The sequence below is a fragment of the Ammodytes marinus genome, assembly GCF_949987685.1.
Source record: "Ammodytes marinus genome assembly, chromosome: 11".
Taxonomy (NCBI): Eukaryota; Metazoa; Chordata; class Actinopteri; order Uranoscopiformes; family Ammodytidae; genus Ammodytes; species Ammodytes marinus.
Window position 1 is genome coordinate 1,020,577 of NC_137215.1, and position 20,950 is coordinate 1,041,526.

General features: G+C 42.9%; 1 protein-coding gene across 1 annotated transcript; it reads left to right on the plus strand.

The window, feature by feature from the left end:
* Positions 1-2,649: 2,649 nt before the first annotated feature.
* Positions 2,650-19,305, plus strand: LOC307257512 (uncharacterized protein; the record flags this gene model as incomplete). The annotated part of the gene is made up of 8 exons (XM_080036774.1): positions 2,650-4,095; positions 5,537-5,672; positions 8,001-8,216; positions 11,565-11,626; positions 11,905-12,081; positions 12,170-12,404; positions 12,503-12,640; positions 17,903-19,305. 8 exons carry the CDS (start codon positions 2,650-2,652, stop codon positions 19,303-19,305), a joined length of 3,813 nt encoding a protein of 1,270 aa, XP_079892900.1.
* Positions 19,306-20,950: the final 1,645 nt, after the last annotated feature.

The following is a 20,950-nucleotide window of genomic DNA, read 5'->3' on the forward strand; positions in this document are numbered from 1 at the left end:
GTCCTACTTGCCCACCAGCTACCGTTACAAAAGTGTTTTTATTCAATTAATCGTTAAAGACTTTTCCAGCTCTAGTGACGTGAGGATTTTTGATTAATGGAGCTCATTTATTATAATACAAAACCGATTATGACAACAAATATTAGTTTGTCTTAAAGGGGTAGTTAGTGACTCTGGAAAATGCTTGTTGTCAAAATCCCCATTTGTCAAAATCAGTGAATATCTGCTAATGATCTGCATCCTGTCTGTACTGTTTGTGCGCTGGAAAAAAAATCTGGTGTTAATACACAGCCTAGGCTCTGTAACCTTGTATATACAGTAAACTAGGGACCCCACCATAGCTAGCAACATACCAGTTTACAGAGCCTAGGCTGTGTATTAACACTGGATTTTGTTCAGCTAAGACTAAACTGTTATAATTTTCCTGACAATGAAGCACAAAATATAACATGACAAATACATTCTTTTAACAGTGATAAAAAAAGATGAAATATTGTTCATCTTTCCAAATTGCAAACATGACAGTTAAAATGTTAAGTTCTACATCTTTGCAACACTTCTTTTGATTCTAAAACATATATCCTCCTTGGGTGAATTCTGATCTTCTGAGATTGACTTATTGGTTATGTGTTAAAAAGAAATTGAACTTGTGTACTTAATAAAGTGGCCGGTGAGTATATAAAGTCTTAAAATGCCTGCACATTATCTCTTCTAGGCTTTACTCTAAAAATATATCCAAGGGTGAATTCTTACTTTTTGACGGTGAAGGGTAGCATTACTTCCCTACTATTTAGTATGCCAGAAAAAGATTTAGGATGTCCCAATACATGCACGTCAACTGTAGTATGCTGAAAATACATAAATGCCCCACTAACTCCAATAGCATTTTGGAGTATTCCTCTTTTATTCTTGACATTTCTCGACATGATGAAAAAAGAAACTTCCTTATCTTATTTTTTTCCCCCTCCCTGTGGCCCTAAAACTCTTCTGAACTTTAGTATGTAGTGTAGTAAAAAGACTAAAACTCTTCTGAACTTTAGTATGTAGTGTAGGAAAAAGAAAAAGTAAGTTGATTTGGAATGCAGGGCATAAAAATATTTACAACCAGAAGAGTTTAAATTTATAAAAAGACGCTATTTCTTGAAGGCAGTCTTGCATAGGTTTCTGTAAACTGAAACACATCAGCGATACAGTGGTCGCTTTTACCTGAATGCAACAAAAAAAATAAACTATTAAAAAAAAAAAAAACATTGTTTCTCATGTTTTCAAAATGCACAATTTAAATGTTTATTGAACTTTTATTCAATTGGACATTTTTCTGCTGCAAGAGCCTGCTGTGGCCTCCAGGGGGAGCCAGAGGATAGTTAAAGGCCTACTTCACCGGTCTGAATATGAAGGTGTATTGAATTCTGAGATCCTATGTAGTATAAATGTGCAAAAAAAAAATGAAATCGGTTCATCCTAGCCTGAGAAAAGGCAGAAAGAGTGTTTTTTTTTAACCCTATATTTCTCTTTCTCGTGACATCACAGAAAGAGAAATATAGGGTTAAAAAAACTTACTTTGTAAATATTACTGTGATGTCTTTTACTGTGACATCACAGTAATATTTACAAAGTATGTTTTTTTTTAACCCTATATTTCTCTTTCTGTGATGTCACGAGAAAGAGAAATATAGGGTTAAAAAAACACTCTTTCTGCCTTTTGTACACCTTCATATTCAAACCGGTGAAGTAGGCCTTTAATGTTCATGCACATTCAGTCAAGAAGATAGAATAAGCAAGATAGAAATAACTACAACTGTATCTAGCACTTATAATAGTTTTCAGCATGTCATTCCCTCTCTGCCCCATTTCATCTGTCATTTCTCAGTGTGTGTGTGTGTGTGTGTGTGTGTGTCTCTTTGTCTGTCTGTCTATTTCTGTGTGTTTGTAGGTCATTTTGTAAGATCCTGCAAGCAAACATCACCTAGTGGATTTCCTTTCTTTAGCTGCACCTGTTCTGCTGACTCATTATTAAGCAATATTATTACTCTTGTCCCTGATCTTGTATTTTATATTAGTTGGATGCTGAATGTGGTGTATGATAATTTTATGTGACTGTGTGGATTGTGCTTATTTGATCATAATGCTGCTTTCCTGGACAGGTCATTCTTGAAAAAATATATTTTAATCTCAATGAATTCTACCTGGTTAAATCCAGGATATTGATATTGATTGACTTTTTTGTTGTTGTTTAGTTTGACATTCGGATTTGTTTCTAGTGGCGAAAATGATTTTAATAAGTGTCTGATGTTTTTGTGTGATTTGTTTAACTTTAGTCTTTTTCATACATTCTGTGTCATTTTAATTAGTTGTGAATGGACGTGTGTGTGTGTGTGTGTGGAGCCATGAAGTTGTCCTAAAATAGGTGTGTGTGTGTGTGTGTAACCAGCAGTAAAAAGAGGACAGACAACTTCACCAAGAGACACACGGAGACCAAAGAAACAACTTTCTCTGAGTGAGTTCAGCTCCTACAACACTGTGACACTCCACACACTGAAGGTGAGTTTGACTCAAAGTTAATCTCAGAGAAGTTGGTAGAAGAGGGAAGAGAGCCACGCCTGACTGTACTTTCTGTCTGCTCTGTTTTCAGCTGCACTCACAGACAAAATGGCTTCCAGATCAGATGAGGATTTCTGCTGTCCGGTCTGTACAGACGTCTTTAGAGATCCTGTTGTTCTGTCATGTAGCCACAGCTTCTGTAAAGAATGTCTGAAGAGCTGGTGGAGAGAGAAACAAACACGGGAGTGTCCAGTTTGTAAGAGAAGATCTTCAAAGGTAGAACCTCCCCGCAACTTAGCCTTAAAGAACCTGTGTGAGGCCTTCTTACTGGAGAGAGATCAGAAAGCTTCAGAGCCTCTCTCGCCTCCTGACTTTGCTTTAAAGAACAAGTGTGAGAGTTTCTCAGAGATTCTCTGCAGTCTGCACTCTGAGAAACTCAAACTCTTCTGTCTGGACCATCAGCAGCCAGTTTGTCTCGTCTGCAGAGATTCAGAGAAACACAGACGCCACAGATTCAAACCCATCGATGAAGCTGCACCACAACACAAGAAGAAACTTGAGGAAACTCTGGAGCCCTTAAAGGAGAAGTTAAAGCTTTTTGAACAAGTTAAAGTGAAGTCTGATCAAACAGCAGAATACATAAAGGTCCAGGCCCGACGCACAGAGAGGCAGATTCAGGATCAGTTTAAGAAGCTTCACCAGTTTCTAGTAGAAGAAGAGGTGGTTAGGTTGGCTGCACTGTGGGAGGAAGAGGAGCAGAAGAGTCAGATGATGAAGGAGAAGATGGAGGCTCTGAGCAGAGAGATAGCAGCTCTTTCAGACACAGTCAGAGCCACAGAGGAGCAGCTGAGAGCTGAAGACGTCTCATTCCTGCTCAACTACAAGGCTGCAGTGGACAGAGTCCAGCAGCGCCCCCTGCCAGATGATCCACAGCTGCTCTCAGGAGCTCTGATAGACGAGGCCAAACACCTGGGCAACCTGACCTTCAACATCTGGAACAAGATGAAGGACATGGTCTCCTACACTCCTCTGGTTCTGGACCCAAACATTGCTCATCCAATATGCATCCTGTCTGAAGATCTGACCAGTGTGAGAAAAGGAGAGAGACAGCAGCTTCCTGATAATCCAGAGAGGTTTGATGATGATGATGATGATGATTGTTACTCTGTCCTGGGCTCTGAGGGCTTTAACTCAGGGACTCACAGCTGGGACGTCCAGGTTGGAGACAGTACAGTCTGGTTTCTTGGTGTGGCAGCAGAGTCTGTCCAGAGGAAGGGAGACGAACTGTCTGGATTCTGGGGAATAGGGTTCTATGAAGGTGAATACTATGCAGGGTCACCACCAGGTCCACTCACTGTTCTCCCATTTGAGAAGAAGCTCCAGAGGATCAGAGTGAATCTGGACTGGAACAGAGGAAAACTGTCGTTCTCTGATCCTGATACTAACAAACGCATACACACCTTCAAACACACTTTCACTAAGAGGATGTTTCCTTGCTTTAGCACTGGGGATGAACTCCCTCTGAAGATATTACCAGTGAAGGTGTGTGTGACAGTGGAACAGAGCAGCTAGAGATGAACATGATTAGATTCATGATGTTGTTCATGTTTTGAAAGTGCATCTGCTGCCTCATTATTCTCATAATCTTTTCTGTTTATTTTGATAATAATAATCACAATTAAAGGTAAAAGTTCCTGCCCCTGTCCTACTGCTGTCTCACTAGTCAGTACGGCTGCCACAGTGTATTATTTGAAGTAGTTACATCAAAACGTGCAGCTTTTACAAGAGTTTTGGCCAGACAGTTTTGAGGGAAAAACGCAGGAAAATAAAATAATTCTCAATGGAAAAATGTATGGAAAATTTAAATGGAATGCAGAAGAGAATTTTCTTTTTGTTAATCACTGTCACTCGCACAAATTTCACGCTACATACATATCTGTTAGATTGAAATTTAGGAAATCTAGTCCTGGTCGCACCCATGTGACTACTGAAGCAAACAGACCTCCATATTTTGATCTGTGAGCTTCCAAGTGACAGAAAGTCCAAAAAACTGCCACATAGGTTAAATACAGGATAATGATTGATAGACTTTTTTGTTGTTAAGTTTGGCATTTGGATTGTTGTTTCTATTGGCGACCGTTTTCATGTAAAATTATTTTAATTAGTGTCTGTTTTTTTGTGATTTGTTTAACTTTTGTCTTTCATACATTCTGTGTCATTTTGATTTGTTGTTTATGATCTTGTAAATGGACTTGTTTGTGTGGAGCCATGAAGTTGTTTTCAAACATTAAAATAAACTGTTAATTACTCAAATGAAATGTTTTTTTTATTTTTCATGCCTACGATGGTTTTGCATTTTCATACTGATGTATGTATTTAAAGGTGCTGTAAGCGGAATGGTTCTTTTAGCTAACTTCCTGTCAGTTACTGCAGTTAGCAGTCCCCTCGCTCGTCCCTACGTCACCACATTAATGCACTGCTGTCTTCAAGCAGCGAGTTATCTAGCATCATCTCAGATCCATAAGTGTGATAAAACCGGATAAAAACCATTAAAACAGACATTGGGAAGGATTTTTACCTGCTCCGCCATTGTAGGCGCATAAACATTCACCCATGTGTCGCTCTGGCGTGCACTGGCAGAGAGACCATGAGTGAGACAAAGTATTTGCATTTCACAGTGGTTAATCGTAACCAAGTTTTAAGTAGAGCTTCAAAATGCCATGAGGAGCAAGAGACAAAATTAAGCAATTTATTGAAAACTGAATTTAAACTCAAACAGGCTGTTTATCAGCTGATCAAAAGTTAAAGACCATAGCTTTAAATACTCAAAAACGCAAACAAAAACTTTCAAAAAAGGAATCAGTAGTGGGTAGGCCCACACCGTTCTTGTTGATCACCTCACTGATTCGTTTAGGCTTGATGCAAGTGTTTCCAGAACTGGCGTCCGTTTTAGTAGACTTCCCATCCATCCCCAAACGTTCTCAATGGGGTTTAGATCAGGAGAGCACGCAGGATGGTCCAACAGAGCAGCGTCATTCTGCTGGAAGAAGGCCTTGGTCAGGCGGGCGTTGTGAACTGCAGCGTTGTCCTGTTGAAAGACCCAGCCATCACCACACAGATGAAGGCCCTCAGTCAAGAGGGATGCTGCTGCAACATCTCCACACAGCCAGCAGCCGTTTGACGCCCCTGAAGCACCAATGTTCCATTGAAGGAAAAAGCAGCCCAGATCATGATGGAGCCTCCTCCACTGTGCCCCTTAGAAAGCATCTCCAGTGGGAGCTCCTTGTCATGCCAGTAGCGTAGGAAGCCATCAGGAACGTCCAGGTTAAATTATTTCTCGTCAGAGAATAAAACTTTCTTCCACCTTTCATGTCCCATGTTTGGTGCTCCCTTGCAAAGTCAAAACGGGCAAGTCTGTGGCGGGGGAGGAGACGTCTTTGAAGAAGTTTTTGGTTCTTAAAGGCCTTTTCTCACAGGCCTTCATTTGGGTCGAGGATCGGCATGTGTCTTCACGGACTGCACGTCAGATCCTTCGGCTCAGTGCAGGTGACATTTCTTTGGGTCTACCACTTGACTTTATAGTCCCGTAAAACAATCTATGGTCTTTAACTTTTGATCAGGTGATGAAAAGCCTGTTTGATTTCAAATTCAGTTTAAATTCCGTTTTCAATAAATTGCTTAATTAGTTTTTTGTCTGTTGCTACTGATGTCATTTTAAAGCTTTACTTTAAACTTCCAGCGTTATTCCAGGCTGTAACATGACAATGTGGAAAAAGTGAAGCGCTGTGAATACTTTCCATATGAACTGTAAGTGTGTGTTGCCCGCAGACTGTCAGTTTGCATAACCAGCAGTAAAAGGAAGACGGACAAAGCTTCACCAAGAGACACAGCTCCTACAACACTGTGACACTCCACACACTGAAGGTGAGTTTGACTAAAAACACGACTCTAATGGTGCTTTTCCACAGCACATGTAGCTCTACCTGACTCAACTCAACTTAGCTCAACTTTCAGACCACAGTATGATCATGATTAAGCAACTTTTTTCATATACAGTGGCTTGCAAAAGTATTCATACCCCTTGAAATGTTCCACATTTTGTCACGTTACAACCACACACGTACATTTATTTTATTGGGATTTTATGTGATACACCAACACAAAGTGGCGCAACATTGTGAAGTGGAATGAAAATGAAACGTGGTTTTATTTATTTTTTATAAATAAAAAACTGAAAAGTGTGGCGTGCAAAAGTATTCAGCCCCCCTGAGTCAATGCTTTGTAGAACCACCTATCGCTGCCATTACAGCTGCAAATCTATTGGAGTATTTCTCTACTAGCTTTGCACATCTACAAACTGATATATTTTGTCCATTCTTCTTTGCAAAATAGCTCAAGGTTCAGATTCAGCATCAGATTGGATGGAGAGCGTCTGTCAACAGCAATTTTCAAGTCTTTCTCAATATTCTCAATTGTTTTTAGGTCTAGACTTTGACTGGGCCATTCTAGCACATTATTATTATTATAATAGTGATTTTATAATGATCGAACGCCGGTCCAGTATGGGTGAAGTATTCCCAGGGCCGCCGCTCCCTATACGCAGGGTACGCAGAGTTTGCCCCCCAAAACATTTTTTATTTATTTATTTTTTACAAAGGAAAAAGAGATGATCTGGGGCCCCCCCAAAATTGAGGTTTCTTAAAAAATTTCATGATAATCATTACATTCCAAAAATATATATAAATTAGTTATGAACAGGCCCATCGTTGTTTGGGCACACACACACAGACACAGACACACACACAGACACAAACACACACACACACACACACCGGATCATACGTCATCAGAGTTTCTGGTTTAACCTCTTCCTCTTGCATCAGATTTTCTTGTTCAGACACGCCAAGAGTGACTGCGCATTTCGGTGAGTTTTTCACTACTTTTTATACTTTATAATTACTCTTAAGACATTGATATGAAATGAACAATACAAAACAGCCATTCTTTTCTGTATGAGCCATTATTAACACTCCTTTTAAAGACATTTTCACATTATTTACTGCCCCCATGGTATAGGTCTTTGTATTTTCCTCTTTCCACTTCAATACAGTTACTTGGTTTTCTTGCTGTTTCGCTTTTTAGAAACAAGGAAAAGAGATTTACGGACAAATTATTTCTTAGTTTAATGAACCAAGTAACTCTATCTTTGTTAGTGCCCTGTGGCCATGACATGTGCCGTGCCCTAGCAGTTTATGCCGCTCCCTACATTGTAATGTGGATACCTGTTCACATTAGATAACTTTTAATGGCCTTGTGTCTGAATTGTGCTATAGAAATAAACTTGCCTTGCCTTAAAGAGAATCAAAAGTTGGTTGATGAAAACAGAAAACTGAAAATGTCCTCTGACCTTCACAGGTGAGCAATGGCGGATCATCAAACAACACTTCGGGTTATAACAGTTCTGGAAAAATTGAAAGACAAGGAATTCAAGGTGTTCAAGTGGCATCTGAAAAACCTGGGAAAGATCCCAACATGCAAACTGGAGGGTAAAACCAGGCACGAGACAGTGGATCTGATGGTTCAACATTACCCACAGGAGGTAGTGCAGAGGACCACTGACTGTCTGATTAGAATGAAGAGGGATGACCTGGTGCTGGCTCTGAATCCACCCATAGGTAAGACCCTCACACACTAAACCACGTCTTGTTCACACTGAATTAATCCAAAAAGGTTCATTTAGTCTAACTTGATAAATTAACTTAAATGTTCAGGTAAACAGACTATCGCGGCAAATAAATACCAGTTTGTCTAGTCAGGATGAGAGTTGGCAATGAATTACCAGTTGGCAGACACACTGTTCAAGTATAATAGAAAGATATTTACTGCTCCTCCATAAAGCCTCGCCGGAGCCCAACATTCATGACGGGACACCAAACTGACTGAAGTTTGTTCCTGTTTCCATCAGAGAGTGTTTTTAAATCCTCCCGACCCTCCACAGCCAAAGAGTGAGCCTCCTTTAGACCCTCCACAGCCAAAGACTGAGCCTCCTTTAGACCCTCCACAGCCAAAGACTGAGCCTCCTTTAGACCCTCCACAGCCAAAGACTGAGCCTCCTTTAGACCCTCCACAGCCAAATAATGCACCTCCGTTTAGCATAGGCCTAAATTAATTTGCTTACAAACTGCCGGCGTTACTTCCTCAGTCGCAAAGTGATAGGGAACTCTGCAAACTGATTGGACGTCATAGCAGTTATGTATACGCCCATTATACAACAGTTAAGAACCAATCAGATCAATCGATTTAAGCCACCCGTTTTATATATATATATATATAAAAATCCAGAGCTGTATATACACATGTACATACACACAAAATTAATTTCCATCACAAGACAGCAAGTTAAGCAGTCCAAACATTTCAAGGTACAAAAAAGTTAATACTGACATGAACAGAAAAGTGTGTGTGTGTGTGTGTGTGTGTGTGTGTGTGTGTGTGTGTGTGTGTGTGTGTGTGTGTGTGTGTGTGTGTGTGTGTGTGTGTGTGTGTGTGTGTGTGTGTGTGTGTGTGTGTGTGTGTGTGTGTGTGTGTGTGTGTGTGTGTGTGTGTGTGTGTGTGTGTGTAAGAGAAACCCCGCCCACCTTACCTGCATTCAGTTCACAGACACTACCTACTATCATGTCTCTCCCTCTGTCCTAAAAATAGCTTCAGTGCAACACTAAATCCTACAGAACTGGTCTGCCCGCATCATTACTCACAAACTGATCTGAACACGTCGCCCCCCAGTGGAATTCACCTACACGGCTCCCTGTACATAACTATCGGTTACAACAATCTTCTGCTCATATACAAAGCCCTCCACCACCTTTCCCTCAAAACCACCTGGGGCCTCATTTATAACGGTGTGCGCAGAAACCATCCTAAAACTTTGCGTCCGCAAAAAGCCAAAAATGTGCTGCGCAAAAAAAAATCAGATTTATAAAACTGTGCGGCGCACACTTGCACGCAATCTTCCCTTTATAATTACCCAGCTGCGGTGAATTGTGCGCAGACGATCTCCACCCCGTGTCCTCCCACTTCACCTCCCAATTTCATCCCACAATCTACCATACATGGCGAATGCTAAATAGCTCCTGAATATGATGACGCTCTTAATAAGCACGGAATTTTGACTGACATGAGGAAAAAAGGGAGGCAACCGGCCGCAGAGAAAGCGGCTGGGAAGGAAGAAAGCCTGTGACGTGTATGTGCTGCAGTAACTGGCACACAAACACACACACACCTGCGCGCTTATCACATATCATGATTGGCACAGTCGTTGTAGTCTTTGTAAAGCAGTTTCGCCCACCTTTGTGCTGTATGCAATATCACGTATTAGCGTAGGCTACCTGTATTACTATATGTAGGCCTATATAAAATGGTGTGACAAGTGAAATAATGCCTATAGTCTATTCGAGAGCATTGTTTATCTCCCGTGAGATCCACACATTTCCAACAACGTCAGATTATAGTTTAATCTTCCAGGGTGAATTGTTATGGGAAAGAGATGCGTGTAATGATTTGCTAAATTCATAACATGAATTTATCTAACGAAATATACAATTTAATTAATATCTGTTGGGCTTAAAATTTGCTCTCCCGCTGGCCACTCACGGAAACACCTCCCGACGTATAGGATATTATTATAAAGTAGCGCTATAAGATTCAACGTATAAGATATAACCAAAACATGTAGACCTAGGCTACTTGATAAGTAATTCAACCTACATCACAACTGCATGACATAGACTACAGTAGCCATATATTCGCAACTAAAGGTAAGCTTATATATTTTATTGACTAGATATATTGGGTGCCAAGCATCATTTGTCTGGGTTTTTCTGATGACTGAGCTTTATTTCGTGGTGTTGCCATTGAGTGTCGCTGATTCCCCGAGTCAGGAAAATTTTTGCGGTAGCTCTACGCATGGTCGAAAGTTGGCGTGGGAATACGCACATGTACTGGGTGGGGGGGGCTAAAGAATGTTTTTATAAATACCAACGTTTGTCACCGCACATTTTCCCGCACATTTCTGTCCGTCTACGCAAGGTTTTCGTGCACCGTGTCAGGGCTGCCAAGTTTCACAAAAAGTTTGGAGTGAGATTTTTTGGCCGAGGGATCCAAAACCGTGTCCTCTCCCCACCCACTCATTTTTGCTAGTGTCCTGTGAGTTTACATATTGTTCATAATAAATCAGAAATAAAAGACAATTGGAAAATGTGATAAAACATCAAAAATCTTATTAAAATAAACAAATTCATGAATTGCAAAGTCGTAGGACATGTTTTAATTAAACATTAGGTGTAATTATAATCATTTTCTGGAGGTTTAAATCGACACCAAGGACAGACATTAGATGGTTATATCTTTATAAAATCTTACCACGGAATAAAATTGTTACAATCCTATATTTGCATTTGCAATGACCATATGCTATTCCAATTGCTGTCCACCATTCATTATGGAAGGCTCTACTCACAGTTAACTATTACGATAGCTACATGTATATTGATAACACTTTATGATCTGGGTAATAACGCACAATTATGTTTCACTGCAGCACCAGCTACAGCCTGTAAAATGAACATGATGTTGAATGAATACTCCTTATAAAGGTCGAAATTAATTAAGGAAAACCATGTGTGTCCAGATTTGGTGATTTTGAATTTTTAAAGCTAGACAGAGCGATTATTTGTTGATTTATACATTGAAAATAATGCCCTTCTTCTGAAACTGAAGAAACCGCGCAAAACATTTTTTTGTAGAATAAGGCATTCTCATAAAGCTGTAAATAGAACAGTTGTTTTTAAAAACTTGTAGAAAGATTACAAAAACTGTTATTTTGGAGACACTAGGTTTTTACAGAAAAGCAATGTTTCATAACTATTTCTAATGTCTTCTTCCAAAATCACTACCTTTGTCGGAATCCTCTTAAGAGGCAACTATTTGAGGTGTGTAATTATTTTGTTTCATATTTCCTTTTCTAGATCAGGAGATCTTCAGGGTGAGGAGAACATTTGTGGAGAAGGAAAAACCGGACAACAGAGATGTTAGTTGTTCATAAAAGCAATATCAAATATCTCACATGGGCTGTATTGATAGATTTTTTTTTCCAGTAGTGGAAACAATGGAGAAAATTAGTTTTACTGCAACAAAATAATTTAATACGTCCATGTGCATCTGAGATGACCTCTTACTTTGATAGAAAGTAGTTGTTTAACCAGCTGGAATAAACGTGTTTCGTAGTTCACATATTTCTTTAAGATGATCACGTTGATACGTGGTGAATTCTTTGTGTAACTTTCTCCCTGTAAACTTGCCTTTCAGATTTACCCCGTGTCTGAATATTCCATGAGGAGTCGCGTGGCCCTGCTAATCACCAACATAAAGTTCACTGATGAGAAAATGAACAGAAATGGAGCGGAGAAAGACGAGGAGAACATGGAGAACCTGCTCAAATCTCTCAACTACGAGGTGGTGAAACACAGCAACCTCACTGGAAAGGTACTTCATAAAAGGGAAATAAAAATCAATCAATATTTTTGTCGTATTTTTCTAGCAATGCAGTGACTTTAATATTGTGTCGTCCCAGGAAATTGACCGTTCATTGGTTGAGTTCTCCAAACATCCTAAACTCAAACAGACAGACAGCGTGGTGGTGGTTATCATGTCTCATGGGAAACTAGGAGCCATCCTAGGTAAAGACTGGACAGATGAGAACCAAGATGAGTTCCCAATCAACGACATCTATAAACACCTGGACTCACATAATTGTCCTGCGCTGCTCGACAAACCCAAGATCATCATAATCCAGGCCTGCAGAGGAGGTGATTCTCACACCAGATGTGAAGTCTGTTAATGTCTTGTTTTTTAAGTAAGAAAAGCTCTCGCGCATGGTCTTTAAAATGTGCCACATGTGTTTCAGGTGGGAAGGGATCAGTACTCGTAAGTGATGGTCCAAACACAGCCGAGGTCTGTGATGAGGAAGAAAACATAGAGGAGGATCGTGTGCAGCATGTCCACAAAGAAAAAGACTTCATTGCTCTTCTTTCCTGCACCCCTGGTCAGTTAACTCAAATCAAGAATAATCAACAATAGTTTCTTTGAAAACAGCTTTTTTTGTTGTTGCCTTATCAGACAATTATCTAAATATATTTTCTATGTCTATATGTTTTTCCTCCAGATACTGTCTCATATAGACAAACAGATCGTGGGTCTTTCCTTATCAGGTATATCGTTGATGAATTCAAGAGCTTCCCACCTCAACATCACATTGAGGAACTTTTCAGAAAAGTAAGTTTACAAAATGCAAACTGTGTTTTGGTTGCAAATTATCTATGTATAATTAGTATTGTCATATTCTAGCTAAATGCAAAGTTTCATGCTTTTATCGCAAAGTGCACTATTCTAGCGGAAAATAATATTCATCCGCTAAAGCAATATCAGGTGTAAGCAAAGAAGGTGATGCTTTTGTTTTTTTAAGTCTTTAGCCTTGTTTCATAGTTTGTTTCAACCCTGCAGGTCATGCTACGCTTTGAAGACTTCAAAATGCAAACAAAAAGACAGATGCCCACCAAAGAGAGATGCACTCTAACTAGGAACTTCTACTTTTTCCCATCACAATACAACACAAAGGCAACAGGTAGAGTAGGCAACATGGTCACATGGTTGCAGTCTGTGCATGTCTGATGTGTCACCACCATGTGAGTCTTTTACATGGCTACTTTGATTCATGCTGATGCTTTCAAAGTCATCAAGTTCACTCATAAAATATAGACAGACGTAGCTTTACAGAAGGATATTCTCTGTGGGTTTAAAAAAACAAAACAACAAGCCTTTATTCACTTAAAGTCCAGAATTATCAATCCAACCAGACTATACATAATTTTAATATCTTATTTGAACATACTGGCAGTGTTAGAGAGCTTTATATCAGTTTACACTTTAGATTGCATTCGTATCATCATCATCATCATCAACCGCTTATCCAAAATCGGGTCGCGGGGGCAGCAGCTTGAGCAGGGAACCCCAAACTTCTCTTTCCCGGGCCACATCAACCAGCTCTGACTGGGGGATCCCGAGGCGTTCCCAGGCCAGTGTGGAGATATAATCTCTCCACCTAGTCCTGGGTCTTCCCCGAGGCCTCCTTCCAGCTGGACGCTCCTGGAACACCTCCCTAGGGAGGCGCCCTGGGGGCATTCTTACCAGATGCCCGAACCACCTCAACTGGCTCCTTTCAACGCAAAGGAGTAGCGGCTCTGCCCCGAGTTCCTCACGAATGACTGAGCTTCTCACCCTATCTCTAAGGGAGACGCCAGCCACTCTCCTGAGAAAGCCCATTTCGGCCGCTTGTACCCGCGATCTCGTTCTTTCGGTCATTACCCAGCCTTCATGACCATAGGTGAGGGTAGGAACAAAGATCGCCCGGTAGATCGAAAGCTTTGCCTTACGACTCAGCTCTCTTTTCGTCACAACAGTGCGGTAAAGCGAGTGCAAAACCGCCCCTGCTGCTCCGATTCTCCGGCCAATCTCACGCTCCATTGTTCCCTCACTCGCAAACAAGACCCCGAGGTACTTGAACTCCTTCACTTGGGTTAAGGACTCATTCCCTACCTGTAGTAGACAATCCATCGGTTTCCTGCTGAGCACCATGGCCTCAGATTTAGAGGTACTGATCCTCATCCCAGCCGCTTCACACTCGGCTGCAAACCGATCCAATGAGAGCTGAAGGTCACAGGCCGATGATGCCATCAGAACCACATCATCCGCAAACAGCAGAGATGAGATCTTCAGCCCACCAAACTGCAACCCCTCCCCACCACGACTACGCCTTGATATCCTGTCCATGAATATCACAAACAGGATTGGTGATAAAGCGCAGCCCTGGCGGAGGCCAACCCCCACCGGAAACGGGTCTGACTTACTACCGAGAACCCGTACACAGCTCTCGCTTTGAGCGTACAGAGATTGGATGGCCCTCAGAAGAGACACCCTCACTCCATACTCCCGCAGCACCCCCCACAGTATCTCCCGGGGAACCCGGTCATAAGCCTTCTCCAGATCTACAAAACACATGTAGACTGGATGAGCAAACTCCCAAGCTCCCTCTAGGATCCTTGCGAGAGTGAAGAGCTGGTCCGTTGTTCCACGGCCAGGACGGAATCCGCATTGTTCCTCTTCAATCTGAGGTTCGACTATCGGCCGAACCCTCCTTTCCAGCACCTTGGAGTAGACTTTGCCGGGAAGGCTGAGAAGTGTGATACCCCGGTAGTTGGAACACACTCTCTGGTCCCCCTTTTTGAAAATAGGAACCACCACCCCGGTCTGCCACTCCTTCGGCACTGTACCCGACTTCCACGCAATGTTGAAGAGGCGTGTCATCCAAGACAACCCCTCCACACCCATTGCTTTCAGCATTTCTGGACGGATCTCATCAACCCCCGGGGCTTTGCCACTGTGGAGTTGTTTGACTACCTCAGTGACTTCCACCAGGGAAATTGACGATGATCCCCCATCAGCCTCCAGCTCTGCCTCCAACATAGAGGGCGTGTTAGTCGGATTCAGGAGTTCCTCAAAGTGCTCTTTCCACCGACCGACTACCTCCTCAGTTGAGGTCAACAGCGTCCCATCCTTACTGTACACAGCTTGGATGGTTCCCCGCTTCCCCCTCCTGAGGTGCCGGACGGTCTTCCAGAAACACTTTGGTGCCGACCGAAAGTCCTTCTCCTTGGTTTCTCCGAACTTCTCCCACACCCGCTGCTTTGCCTCGGTCACGGCAGAAGCTGCAGCCCTTCGGGCCTGTCGGTACCTTGCAACTGCCTCAGGAGTCCCCCGAGATAACATATCCCGGAAGCACTCCTTCTTCAGTCGGACGGCTTCCCTGACCACCGAGGTCCACCACGGCGTTCGAGGGTTACCGCCCCTTGAGGCACCTAAGACCTTGAGACCACAGCTGCCTGCCGCGGCTTCAGCAATGGAAGTTTTGAACATCGACCACTCGGGTTCAATGCCCCCAACCTCCACAGGGATGCTAGAAAAGCTCTGCAGGAGGTGCGAATTAAAGTTCTCTTGAACAGGGGCCTCCGCCAGACGTTCCCAGTTCACCCGCACTACCCGTTTGGGCTTACCAGGTCTGTCCAGAGTCTTCCCCCTCTGACCCAACTCACAACCAGATGGTGATCAGTTGACAGCTCCGCCCCTCTCTTCACCCGAGTGTCCGAAACATGCGGCCTTAGATCAGATGCATTCGTATTAACAGGAAACAAAAATTGTGAATCTGTTGTGTTTTCGCTTTTGTTGTGTGTGTGTCTTTTCGTGTGTCTGCGGTTGAGGTTTAGGCCAGAGTTCCCCCAATGATGGAAGCAACGACTATTCCCAAAATCACACAACATATGATAATCATAATTTTCTTCTGTAAAGTTGTAACAAGAACAGAGAAACAGTCATCCGAGGCAGCAAAGGGAGAGCAGTGGAAAACATATTAGAAACAGGGCTGCCAAGTTTCACCAAAAGTTTGGAGTGAGATTTTTTGGCCGAGGGACCCAAAACCGTGTCCTCTTTCCCACCCAATCATTTTTGCTAGTGTCCTGCAAGTTGACATATTGTTCATAATAAATCAGAAATAAACGACAATTGGAAAATGTGATAAAACATCAAAAATCTTATTAAAATAAACGAATTCATGAATTGCAAAGTCGTAGGACAGGTTTCAATTAAACATTGGGTGTGGACATATTGTAAATGGGGGTCTGGGGTTCCCCCCCAGAAAATTTTGAGCATTAAACACTTTTAATGCTCACAATTTCCTGCATTCTGGTGAATTTTTATGAAGCAATGTGTGCCTTTTCTGCATTCATTTTTATGTAAAGTAAAAGAGAACATTCACGGTTTCGCTGACACAAATTTAATTGAATAGCCTACAATGCATGTGTAGTGCTTTCAAATATCTCCTGTAGCCTATTGTTAAAAAATTTGGTTAAACTGTAATAAAGGTAATTATTCTATATGTATTCAACATTGTATGGGTTATCCAATTATCCAATTTCAATTCACCATTATTATATTAAATCTATGACACTTGATGTCTTCTCAGAACATATTTTTCCCACAGTAACCTCTAAGCTTAGTTACTCAATACATTAATTCAATTAATGTTGACAACATTTTAGAACAAAAATGTGTTGGTGTGTCAACCAGGCAGCCCAATAACATAATGCAAAACAAGCTTGAATATAGGCTCATCAAGTGAAGTGACTGATTTGAATTAAGGTGTTCTTACCTCTTTGTTCATTTAATACCGGCGTCCTTGTTGTCATTCATTTTCCATATAATTTGAACAAAGGGCGGGACTGGGAGGCGGCGGGCTTTTATTAGTTTTGTAGTGTAACGCAGGGGGGCGTGGCCGTGGTGGTTTGCCAAGTGGCTGCTGCGGCTACGGGCTGCACACGGCCATGGACCTATAAAGAAACCGTGCGTGCAGAAAGAGGATGTCACGGAACTCAGTCCGTTTAGCTTTTCAAAATAAGACTTTCAAAGTAAAAGTACCAAAAAAAAAATATTACGGGGATTCATTTCTCTGCGTGAGAAATTGGAGGTGTGGCGTGTGAGCGTGTGAACTGGTTGATATGCGTGTGTCTCACGGCCAAAGCGTGAGACTTGGCCGCTCTGCTGAGTGTCCTGAAAGGTGTCCTAAAATAAAATGCATTATTTTTATTATTTATAATCTTTTGAATGTTGAAACTCCGTCTCTAAAACCCAGGCAGGCGTATATTTTCAGATAAAATCAAGATTGTAGAAACATTCTTCATGATTTTTACTTCCTTCTTCCTGCACAGCTTTGCCCCTTTGTGTGAACATGATGCGTTCAGGAACGTGTTACGCTTGTATCATCAACTGAAAGATTCTGACCAAAATAAGCCCTTAGCCGCTCAACTAAAAGAGAGAGAGTTTTAATTTTGCAAACAGGACACACACACACCTGACCACAAGACACCAAACAACACACACACATATAATGCACACAATACACATTATACAAACATGATGCAGACGTCACACACACCCTTTCCAGGAGCATTTCCAGACAGTTTGGAAGCAGCAAGGAGACGAGAAAGTTAAATTAAACGTTAAACCAGCTTGTTTGTTACCATGCCTACCAGCATCCATTAGCACACACACCCTTTCTTCACCTCCTTCTCATCCTCCCTTTTCCCCTGTTCTCCGGTGAATGACGGACAGAATAAGAAGTTGGTAGGAAGACAGGGGAGCCACGCCTGACTGTACTGAGTTTTTTTTCTGTCTGCTCTGTTTTCAGCTGCACCCACAGACAAAATGGCTTCCAGACCAGAGGATGATTTCTGCTGTTCGGTCTGTACAGACGTCTTTAAAGATCCTGTTGTTCTGTCATGTAGCCACAGCTTCTGTAAAGAATGTCTGAAGAACTGGTGGAGAGAGAAACCAACACGTGAGTGTCCAGTTTGTAAGAGAATATCTTCAATGGACCCACCTTTAAACTTAGCCTTAAAGAACCTGTGTGAGTCCTTCATCCTGAAGAGAGATCAGAAAGCTTCAAAGGTTCTCTGCAGTCTGCACTCTGAGAAACTCAAACTCTTCTGTCTGGACCATCAGCAGCCAGTTTGTCTCGTCTGCAGAGATTCAGAGAAACACAGCGGCCACAGAATCAGACCCATCGATGAAGCTGCACCACAACACAAGAAGAAACTAGAGGAAACTCTGAAGCCCTTAAAGGAGAAGTTAAAGCTTTTTGAACAAGTTAAAGTGAAGTCTGATCAAACAGCAAAACACATAAAGGTCCAGGCCCGACGCACAGAGAGGCAGATTAAGGATCAGTTTAAGAAGCTTCACCAGTTTCTAGAAGAGGAAGAGGTGGTTAGGTTGGCTGCACTGAGGGAGGAAGAGGAGCAGAAGAGTCAGATGATGAAGGAGAAGATGGAGGCTCTGAGCAGAGAGATAGCAGCTCTTTCAGACACAGTCAGAGCCACAGAGGAGCAGCTGAGAGCTGAAGACGTCTCATTCCTGCTCAACTACAAGGCTGCAGTGGACAGAGTCCAGCAGCGCCCTCTGCCAGATGATCCACAGCTGCTCTCAGGAGCTCTGATAGACGAGGCCAAACACCTGGGCAACCTGACCTTCAACATCTGGAACAAGATGAAGGACATGGTCTCCTACACTCCTCTGGTTCTGGACCCAAACACTGCTGGTCCAAGACTCATCCTGTCTGAAGATCTGACCAGTGTGAGACGAGGAGAAGAGAAACAGCAGCTTCCTGATAATCCAGAGAGGTTTGATAATTACTCCAATGTCCTGGGCTCTGAGGGCTTTAACTCAGGGACTCACAGCTGGGACGTCCAGGTTGGAGACAGTCCACGCTGGTTACTGGGTGTGGCAGCAGAGTCTGGACAGAGGAAGGGAGACGAAGAGTCTGGATTATGGAGAATAAGGTTCTCTAAAGGTAAATACTACGCACGGTCACCACCAGCTTCATCCACTGTTCTCCCATTGGAGAAGAAGCTCCAGAGGATCAGAGTGAATCTGGACTGGAACAGAGGAAAACTGTCGTTCTCTGATCTTGATACTAACAAACGCATACACACCATCACACACACTTTCACTGAGAGGATGTTTCCATGCTTTAACACTACGGATAAACTCCCTCTGAAGATATTACCAGTGAAGGTCTGTGTCACAGTGGAACAGAGCAGTGAGTAGGGATGGGAATCGAGAACCGGTTCTTGTTCAGAACCGGTGCCGAGTCAACCAATTCCCTGGAATCGTTAACATGCCTGCTTAACGATGCCACTTATCAGTTCCGCTCGTTGCAAATGCGTCATGACTTCAGACACGTGCTGCTTTGTTTTGGTTCAGAACGCAGCAAACATGGCGTCGAGGCAGAAGCGCTCTAAAACTTGGTTGTATTTAACGTGAAAAGGCGACAATATGGCCACTTCCAATAATTGTAAAGTTTCCATTTCGTCAAACGACCCGTGCACAAGCACAAGGAAGCGCGCAGACTGCGATCCCGACGGTTAAACGTTTTAACGTCCGCTGCTTACTAGTCGGCACCAGAATTGCCCATCACTTGGATTTGAACATACAATGTGTGAGAATTAACGTGTGTGTAGGTGTGGGCAAGTGAAAGAGGGAGATACATAAAAAGGCGAGAGCAGCATAAAGCAAAGCAAAAAGGATTTCTTGACCACTGCCAAAGGCCCGCTGTTTACTCTCGTTCATCAGCTGTACTAGACGAACCCAAAACAACACACAGCGGGACTCGGCGGTCCGGTGATGATAAGGAAACGTTTTACAAGACACTTTATAAAGACAGTAAGACACACTTAAAATAACGATCTCTGTCCGATATAAAAAAGCTCTGCCTTGGATTACTTGATGGAGCGATCGATGTGTAACCTATAAAACCATCCGCTACGTGTGTCTGATGACTGGCCATCATATTACTAAAGCAGCGCGCCGCACATAAGAACAGCATGTACATTGTAAAGCTGAGATGGAGCGGTGACTCCTCTTTGCTGGCGTGGTGAAGAATAAGCAAAGCGATACATTCTCTTTTAGCCTTTCTGGCGTATTTATTCTCTTCTTGAATAGCCTACATTGTTATGGTACGATGCTGGACCCAAGAGCAGACAGAGACGAAGTAGGATTTAAATAAAAAAAGGTTTATTATATATATGGTGAGGGGAAGCAGGTAGTGGGTGAGGGAGCCAGGGGGAGACCAAAGCCGGGAAGCTGGAGAGAGTGGTCCGGATACACGGTAGCGCATAGGACGATCCGGCGCCAACAGCAAGGAATCCACGGGTTATGAAGGGGAGTTGATTGGAGGTGAAGACCAGGTGAGCGTGATTGCAGATGAGGACCAGGTGTGAAGTGAGACAGACAGGGGGAGTGGCAGATACAGACGAGGAAAACACAGCGGGCTGCTGTGACCACAACAGTACCCTCCCCTCAATGGACGCCTCCAGGCGGCCTAAGCTTCTCTGGATGAGCCAGATGGAAATCCCGGATGAGGGAGGGGTCGAGAATGAGACCCCGCGAAACCCAGCTCCTTTCCTCCGGACCGTAACCCTCCCAATCCACGAGGTACTGATGCCCTCTGCCCCGACGCCGAATGTCCAGCAACCGCCGGACGGTGTATGCTGGGTGGTTGTCAATCACCCGGGGAGGAGGGGGGGCAACGGCCGGGGGGGAGAGAGGGCTGGTGGAGACTGGCTTTAGACGAGAGACATGGAAGGTTGGGTGGACGTGCATGGCTGGGGGCAGCTTGAGTGTGACCGCAGAGGGGTTGATGACGGAGACAATAGGGAAGGGCCCCACAAAACGAGGGGTTAACTTCTTAGAG